Source organism: Urocitellus parryii, chromosome 2 (genome assembly GCF_045843805.1).
Source record: "Urocitellus parryii isolate mUroPar1 chromosome 2, mUroPar1.hap1, whole genome shotgun sequence".
NCBI lineage: Eukaryota > Metazoa > Chordata > Mammalia > Rodentia > Sciuridae > Urocitellus > Urocitellus parryii.
The window spans coordinates 223,936,422-223,945,659 of record NC_135532.1 but is presented as its reverse complement, the minus strand read 5'-3'; the positions used below and the strand labels follow the sequence as shown (position 1 = coordinate 223,945,659).

The 9,238-nt window shown below is 49.0% G+C and overlaps 1 protein-coding gene across 3 annotated transcripts in view; it reads right to left on the bottom strand.

Annotated features, from left to right (window-relative positions):
* Positions 1–2,960: 2,960 nt before the first annotated feature.
* Positions 2,961–9,238, bottom strand: part of Pknox1 (PBX/knotted 1 homeobox 1) — a 55,695-nt gene continuing 49,417 nt past the window's right edge. For all 3 annotated transcript variants that reach the window (XM_026410074.2, XM_077795061.1, XM_077795062.1), the window contains 2 exons: positions 8,683–8,855; positions 2,961–5,942 (listed from right to left, as the gene is read on the bottom strand). In XM_026410074.2, coding sequence (XP_026265859.1) covers positions 5,731–5,942; positions 8,683–8,855 — 385 coding nt within the window. In that variant the 3' untranslated portion in view covers positions 2,961–5,730. The remainder of the gene's footprint in view (positions 5,943–8,682; positions 8,856–9,238) is intronic.

The window sequence follows — 9,238 nt, the reverse complement described above, 5'->3', positions numbered from 1 at the left end:
GCATGAGCTTCGCCCCACGGGGACGAAGCCTGCCTATGACTGAGGCCAAAGAGAACCCAGAACTGTGTCACCCTTCTGCTGGGGTGGGGCCAAGAACAGAGATGCCACATGGTGGCACGTGTATGCCCTTCTGGAGCAGGGCAGCAACATGGAAAAATCCCCTGGGGCCCCAGACTGAGCATAGACCAGCTGCGGCCACAGCTGGAGGACTGGAGGACCTGGTGCTGCAAGTGAGGAAAACAACACCCAGACCTACAGCCAGCAACCAACCGGCAAACAGACCACTCGCAGCCTGCCCAGAGGGGCGTGACCACTGCTGGGCATGAGGACCATTTACCTTGGTCTCTATACCATCCTACAAAAAAATATCTAGCCCTCAAGAGGCATGAGGCAGGTGACAAAGAAAAGTCAACCCACGACCAAGGAATACAGCCGCCAACAGAACTAGACCCAAGAATAGCTGCCCTGTCACCCAGGTGCCCCAACCCAGAAGCCAAAGGTCATCTGCAGCAGCACCGACTTTGCTTACACTCTATGGGGCATGGTGCCTGGCTGCCGCATCTGTCACCAAGGGCTGCAGCAGCGCCTCTCTCAGATCTCTGCATGACCACGGCCAAGGGTCAGGACCAGGGCACGCAGCCCCTCCGGCTGTCCCATGCTGCAGTTCTCACCTCGGCGAAGCTCCACCCGTGCGCTGGGCCAGAAGCTGCCTGACAGAGGTCGTGGTGTGCTGTGGTTCCCATCTGGGTGTCCAGGGCGCCGGTGGGGACGGGCACTCTGCACGCTGCCATCCGCTTTCCCTTCAGTGCCGTCTATTAACAGCCCGCTGTTTTACTACCGATTTCTAATCTTCTGCTTATTGATTTGGAGGAATCCTCCCATAACTAATTGCCAGATTTATATATTAAAAAAGGAAGAAAGAGATCCAAAAAGAACAAATAAAAACAATAAGCACAAAAAAAAAGGAGGAAAGAGAAAGATGCCTTTTTCGATTCTCACCTGTCAACCCATGGTGTCCTTCAGTGCACAGAACAATCCTTAGATCTCATTTGGCCCCAACTACCAAGGCTTGTCCTGGCACATGTGCATCTGGGGTCTTAAAGAAGGTCTTCCTTGCCCTGGGTAACAGAGGGGATCTCCCATATCATTTCCCACTAGCTCCAGTCACTCCCCAGGGAACCCATGGCACCTGGCTTCTGCCCTATCCCTTTCTCTGAACCTGCTCCACCTAAGCCTAAGTCGCCTCTCTGGCCTCCCAGCACAGTCCCCGTACCAGGTCCTCTTGCGGGCCACTCCTATCCTTGATTGGCCTCAGGGCACAATCAAGCTGAGCCCTCCTCCAGCTCTACTGACAGGGCAGCCTCCACTAACAGACGAGGCAGCAGAATCTAGGAAGAGGATCAGAGCTTACCTCTGGATCGGACTGCTAGACGACAGGAGAAAACGGAGTTAACATAAGCAACCTATTTTAAAGTTCCTCTTCCATTACAATGATTTTTTTATGAGCATTTTCTGAAAGTAGCCATTACTACCCTTAAAATGGTGCTCTCCAAACATGCTGGAAGAATCTCTAACTTATGTTAAAGCCACTGTTGGTTTGTACATGGCAGAATTCTTGGGTCCATTCAAAGAACAAGACAAAGAGTGGTAATGATTGCCCGAGGACAGATTCTGATCACTGTACACCAAGCACTCACCAGGGGACAGCCAGGCCGAGCTTGTCCCTCAGAGCTGGAAGAGGCCTGGCGGGAGGAGCAGTTGGAGCCACTCTGTGGAGGAGGCAGAAACATTAGCTTAGACTCTAGTGGGCAGTTGGCCTTCAGGCCAGCATGTCCCTCTCAGCACGGTGCCGGGGGGGCCCCCGCTCTGTGGATGTGTACGTCATAGTATAAGGTGGCATACTGACCCCAGGTCTTGGTGCAGGCAGAAAGACCTAACTGTCTGAGGGCGAAGGTGCTTTGTACCAAGGCCTTCCTGGAGTACACAGAAGGGCTGCATGCCAAACCTAATATGTTGTTTATGATGTCGGCGTAATTCAACCAAATGCAAAACACTGAACTTTTAAACCAAATGTATTTCTTATTCTTAGGATTTGCTAGACCATTCCTCATCTCTGTCTATTCAGGCAGAGTCTCATTAATCATCCACGTCATTTCAGTGCTACAATAAACCTCAAAAGCCAAACTCTCCTTCTTAATAAGCAAAGCCTGTGTAGCCTGAGGGCGTGGGGCTGGCCTGTGGTCATGCCCTTGCTCTCACCTGGGGAGCTGGAGCAACCCAGCGCCTCCATTTTCTATAAATCCATCAAAACATTTCCTGAAACAACACACTCAGCTCTTGCTTTGATCACTACCAACACCATAATTTGGGATGCACTTTTTAAAATCCCTCAATCTGCTGACATGCTTTAGCTTCTAAGCACAGCAGCTATTGGGAAGTCACAACACTATGGAAAAGAGAGAAGAACCATCAGGTGTCATTATGACCTGTGAACGTGGCCAGGAGCCGCCTCACTGTGAAGTTTGATAACGTGGGTGACTGAAGGCTACATGCTGCCTCTTGGATAAATCATTTTCTCCTCATTAACATCAAAATAGTGTATGGAAAATGACAACAAAAAACCTATTTGCTTTTCTCCTGGAAAACAATGGTTGGCAGAAGTAAGCAATTTGAGAAAAGATGCCTGCGAATGTAAACAGATCTGGGCCGTCAGAGCCAGCCTGGGTTTCAAGATGTGCAGGCGTCACCACGGACCCTGAACATCACTACACAGCACATAACCATGTGTGAGAAGCAGCTCTTGGTGACATGAACCCTATAAAAATAAAACATCCATAAGGCATGTTTCTATTTTTAATTTTTTGCTTTGATAAATCAATTGCTTCACAAAAATCCTTTTTAAAGACAACAATCCAAGAAAACATATTGTTACAGTATTCACATTTTAAAGATTGTCAAAGACCGAACATAACTAAAAAAGGCAGGTTGCTGAGTTAGTGGTGTCACCGACAGCCAGAGATGTCCTTGGGGACAGCGCACACCTGCTGGCACGCCGCACTTGTCCACAGGAGGAAGCTCCCTTGCTCCCCCACTCAAGGTTACCCAGAGAACGCCCTGCGGCCTTGGCCATAACGGCCACTCCGCGTGCTGGACAGGTGCTCATACTGATTTGACCATCTGGGATTTAAAAATGGAGCGCTGAGCCCGCCAGATGGAGCTTGCTGTACAGCAGCCAGTCCAGCTTCTGCTCAGCAGCGACAGCAGGATCGGCAGGCTCACTGCGTGTCTCGGGCACATTCCAAAGGCTCCACCACAGTGAGGAATTTAACAAGAACCAAGTTGGGATCCAGTCTGACCATTTAAAATGAAAGCTCGAGTGGATGCACTTTCAGATACTCTCCACCAACCGAGGGCTAGGAAACCAGTGTTTCTAAGGTGCAAACTGATAACACATAAAGCTGGGTGGTGATTTTAGGAACCAGAACAGCTTGCCAGATGGAAGTTACTCAAAACAACCTCAGTTCTTATGAAAAGGGTGAAGGAAACCCAGGTTACAACCTTAAGTGCCCTCTTTCTAATCCTCTGAACTTAGCAAGTGAAGCTTAGGGGTGAAGGAAACCAATTTCAGCTGGACAGAATGTATACGGTGTCCTTCAGCGGGATATTCAGCCCTCAGCTAGAGCAGCCCGACATGAGGCCTCCGCGCAGACATGGCTCACCCCACCTCTCAGACTCAACCCACCACGTGTGGGACCATGGTTTCTGTGGGGAAGAAACCATGCCCTCTGCAGGAGTCCCCATTCTGTGAATATGTTCCCTGCTCTGCCAAAGAGCGGGGCAGCTGAGGGCCTCAGGGAGTCAGGGCAGGAGGAAGGAAGAAGGCTGGTGGTTCCCAAGGTCCAAGTTGTACCAAGTCCAGCAACGCTGGCACTTAAGGAAAGTTAAAATAATCTCTTAAGTGTGTGCAGACCTGACTTAAAAAGAAAAGAAAGAATTCCATGGCAGCTTTAAAATGTTATTCTCCCCAAAAGAGTTAATAATCAAGTTTTTCTTTTAGTTGAAGCTCTTAAAAAAGTTTTAAAGAAACCTCTGTGCTTCTTGCTGACATAGGTTGTCCAGGACATACTCCCCCATGGCTGACTCTAACACAACTGGGTGGCGGAGTCGGGGTGGTCAGTTCTAGGAAAATCTGCATTAGCTAAAAGTGTCCTCAGTGTAGTCTTGGTCCTTAACCAATCACATTGCTGGATCTCAAGAACTGGAGGCAGTGCCAGCCGCAGCTGCCCTGGTCAGCAGATGAGCTCTGGGCACCCATCTAGGATGACAAGAAGACACTACATGAGGCAGGTGGCTGGTTCTCTCTGAGGAAAAGTCTCCATTTCTAAGTCAAACCAAATCATGCCAAAGAACAAAAGCCACCAACTCTTAATTTATCATCACCCGGAAATGGAAGTCCCCGAATCATCCCACACCCATGTGATCAGGTGAGGTGGGAGGGCTCTGGGAACTCTGAAGCAACACACAACGACAGGATGCCAACAACAGGGACCAAGGCCCACAGGTGAGCCACGGGGTGCGCTGTCCCGACCTGTCACAATTCAGGTCACTGCGTGGCTTTGCGGATGTTGCCAATTGCATAAGGCGGCCTGGATGTTTCCTATGCACCCCAGCTCTGAGCCGTGGGGTCGAGCACTTTTTACACTAGTTTACATTACACGTTCTATGCATAACATATTTTGACTAAAAAAGTTCTAAAACAATACAGTTAACACAGTAAAGGAACCATGTAACTGAAGTCAGATTCAAATCAGACTGGAATACGTGGGCGAGAGCTTTCAACTGATCAGGGCTACACTCCACCTCACTTACCTGAAGTCCTACTTAGCACACACCTTTAGACACTTGTGTAGGTCAAGTGTAAGATGCAATCTGAGCATGACATATCAGCACAAATCTGGAGATATCAAAACCCCACTAGAGCTGTTTCTTTTCAGCAGTAAACGTAAACCCCCTGGGGAGCAGGAGACCGTGCAACGGTAGCTAGCTGTGGGCAGGTCATTCAATTTGGGCAATTCAGAACATTCGAAATCGAAATATAATCACATATTGTTCCTTCTCTAGAAATTTTATCCTCAATATAGTCATAATCCAATTCATAACGAATTTATAAAAATAGCTTTTTATCCAATAATTCCAGCAAGGTAAAAATAGGAGTTTCTTTTTATATATAGCAAATGAAACAGGCTCGCTGACCATGAGAGAACTTAAACTTGCTGAAATTGCCATCCACTCACTCTGAAACCACACGTAGTCGGCTGAGTGTTCTTGCTCCGCACAAGGCAGTCTCAGGCAGAGCTTCTCTCAGGTCCGTGGGCTGCACAAACGGAGCAGCCCCAAGACCTGCTAGTAACCACAGAACGGAATTACAACTGAAGAATTCTTTTAGAAAATGGCAGCACTACTCCTTTATCTAATCAGAAACTTGGGGCAGGGGGTCATTCATCACATTTCTAGCGTTGAACCTTTAAAGAATTTCTTTAAAAACCCACACACACATCTGAAAGAAGTCGCTGCACTGGCAAAGACGCTCTTTAAGCTTACTATGAAATACAAAAGTGCACTCTTCTATATCTACATATAAAACATATTAGAAATAAAACTGTGTAAAATGTTTGCTGTGCAAACTATAAAAAGTCAGGTGTGCCGGCTCCCGAGCTGGTGCGCCTGCTCCTACTGCAGGGAGTCGCTGTTCTCCAGCACCAGCCCGCCGATGTGGGTGGGGGCCAGGGCACCCCCGTCGTCCTCTGTGCTGTCCACAGACTCGTCCTCACTCTGCCCGGCCATCATGACCTGTTGCACGGCCAGGGTGGCCCCATCTGAGGACAGGGACTGGAGGCTGTCCACGTTCATGTTCACAGGGGTGGTGATGGTCACAACGGCACCTGGGGCAGAGCACAGTGTGTCACTGTTCCAGCCCACACTCGGGGAGAAGCACTTTATGAATTAGTTGGGCGCTGCTAGGTTTATGACCTAAAGTCAAGACACCTACGTATATTTAGGAAAAGTTCCACAGGAATTTAGAAACCTGGGGAGGAACACCCTTTTTTTTTTGGCACTAGGGATTAAACCTGGGGATGCCTAACCACTGAGCCACATCCCCAGCCCTTTTTATTTTTATTTTTTTGAGACAAAGTCTTGCTGAATTGCTTAGGGCCTCGATAAGTTGCTGAGGCTGGCCTCAAACTGGTGGTCTTCCTGCCTTAGCCTCCCAAGTCCCAAATATGCATGAATAGGACCCAACTGACACACACTCAGCAGTGGGACCTGAGCTGTGGGTGACCATGACACAGTGAACCTACAAGTACTAATGCCCAGCTGCTAGTAAGATGTTGATCTGAAGACGGTCTCGGTGGGGCTCAGGACAACTGGGAGCAGATTTCCACAGCAAAAACGTATTGAAGGAGAGCAACAGGAGCCACAAACGAGGAGAAAGGTACACGAGGAGACGACAGACAGGAGGCAAGTGGGAAGAGCAGAGCAGCCAAAGGGTGACTGGGAAGGGAGGAGGGACCTTGGGACAAGCACATCCTCGCCAAGCAGCCAACACAGCGGAGGGCCCCAAAGCCGTGGCACAGGGCTGCGAGTAGTCACGACTCAGTGATCTGCGAGCACCCAGGATGTACTGGTAACGACACGAGGAAGGCAAGATGGGCTACGCCATGTCTGGGCGACACTGTGGGATGCGTCTGTTCCTGCCTGTCTAGGCACTGGAGGGCACGGGAAGGGCGTGGCCAGCCTGGAGACCAGACACCAGGGTGGAAGAGGTTTCTCCTCACCGGATATTCTTGATTTAAATGCCTTTCCCAGTAGACAGATGCTGCCTTTTCTGAGGTGGGGAGGGGGAGAAAAATAATAATCGCTGAGGTGTGGCTGAGTCACCCCAAAGGCCCATGTGCTCAATGGTCCCCAGGGGACACTACTGGAAGGTGGCAGAACATTTGACAGGTGGGGCCTTGTGGGAGGTCCTGACGTCATGGGGGCATGCCTTAAAAGGACTGAGGGACCCGGGTCTCTTCTTCTTCCTTTCTCTCCAATTCCTGGGTCATGCTGTCAGTGGTTGGCTCTATTACCTGCTCTTGCTATGATGTGCCACCACTGCCAGAGGCTATACTAACAGGGCCACCTGATGTAGAACCATGAACCCAGGTCAACTTTTTGTCTTTGTAAGTTAGCTGCCTTCGGTATTTCATTACGGTGATGGAAAGCTAACTAGTCCAAGAATACCTTTCAAACTAATTACTGGGCTGAAGGCGGAAAAAACAACAACCTGCAAATAGAAAATTCTTCAAGTGTGCACATAAGACTCCTATACGTGAAAACCTAAATGAGGAAGCCAAAGCTTTATCTGGGAGAACTTAGCTCTACGTGTTAGTGAATCCCAACCTCAGGACTAGCACACCACCACCGAAACCCCTCTTGAGCACTCAGCAGGGAACTCGTCAGAAGAATCACCTGAGGGAGCCCGGCCTGGAAAACCACCCACAGGCCCTGGGTGGAGACTCCGGAAGCTCAGCCCTACACCGAGAACTCCTGTGGACACCATAGGAATCGTGAACGCCAGACCCAGAAGGATCAAACTGTCCCCAAGTAGTCTAGCTGGAGTCCAGAACAACGCTCAGGAAGACTCACAGGGATAAAGACCAAGGCATGATGTCTGACCCAGAGAGATGAGCAGGAGGCAGACAGGCAGAAAACCTACCCAGAACTGACAGACGTGGAGTAGACCAGGCACTGACACGCACCACAACTGCGTGCTGTGTTCAAAAGTGAGTAGGCATATAAACCACACAAAGCTCAAGCAGAACTTGTGGAAAGATAAAAAGTACAGTGTCTAAGATCATCAGCATCAGCATCATCTTAATAACCCAGCTGTATGGGATTCAGGTCAGATGAAGCACTGGAGAAGAAAGATTAGTGAAGTAAAAGGAGAGCAGTAAAAACTGTACAAAATAAAATAAAGAAATTGAAGAGAGTATCAATTTAAACTACCTAATACATGGGCAATTGATGTTCTTATACTTCAAGAAAAAAATGGAGCTGAGGGTGGTAGTGCACACCTGTAGTCCCCGCAATCTGAGAGGCTGAGGCAGGAGGATCTCAGGTTCGAAGTGAGCAACTAAAGAAGACCCTCACCAACTTAGTGGGTCTTTGACTCAAAAGGAAAAAAAAAAAAAGAAGAAGAAGCGGGGATGCTGAAGATGTGGCTCAGGGGTAGAGCACCCAGGGTTCAATCCCCAATACTGAAAAAAAACAGTGATGATGATGACAATAATAATAAATGCACCCTGAACTTGAAGAGCTCATGTAACCAGAAAGATATTATGACGCATGAGCATGGTGGCCCGTGACAGGGAGAGGAGGATGGAGGTCCAAGGGAATAAACAGAAGCAAGAGGTGGGCACGTGGCCTAAAAGGTAAGATGGCTGGTGAGGAGGACAAGATCAACTCCACCATCTGCACTGAAGTTGAGAAGAAAGCAAAGATGGACGCACAGGACAGGACACCTTGCCGACGACTGTGTCTTTGAGACACAGCGGTTTCAAATGTGTAAGCTGAGTGTCCCAAAGTGCCCTGCGGGAGCCTCTCCCTCTGCACTCTCACTCTACCCGTGGCGCTGCCCACCTTCTGACATGCTGAGCTCGCTCGGCGCTGGCTGTGCCACTCCCGACGCGATGGAGTCGGGCCAGAACCTTTGGACTGGCCTGTTCTGAGCAGTTTTTTTCTTTGTTTTGGGGGTCTCTGAACAACTGGAATCCAACATTGGCTGGAGAATTCGTCTTCTGGCATTGATGAACCTGTGTGTAGACAAAATGAAACTCAGGCCAAAGTGACCTTTGTAAAGACCTGTGCAGAACCAACAAGTACTTTTGGGGAGTGGGGAGTACTGGGATTGAACCCGGGTTGCTTTACCACTCAGCTACATCCCCAGCCCTTTTTATATTTTTATTTTGAGGCAGAATCTAAGTTGCTTAGGGCCTCACTATGTTGCACAGACTGGCCTTGAATCTCTGATCCTCTTGCCTCAGCCTCCCAAGTCACTGGGATTACAGGTGTGGCCTCTGCACCTGACAACAAACACAGCTTTATGAACCATGCCAAAAAGACTGACTCCTAATCTCCCACTAGAATAAACATGTTAGACAAGCATATTAATTATTTAAATCTCCACACACACAAA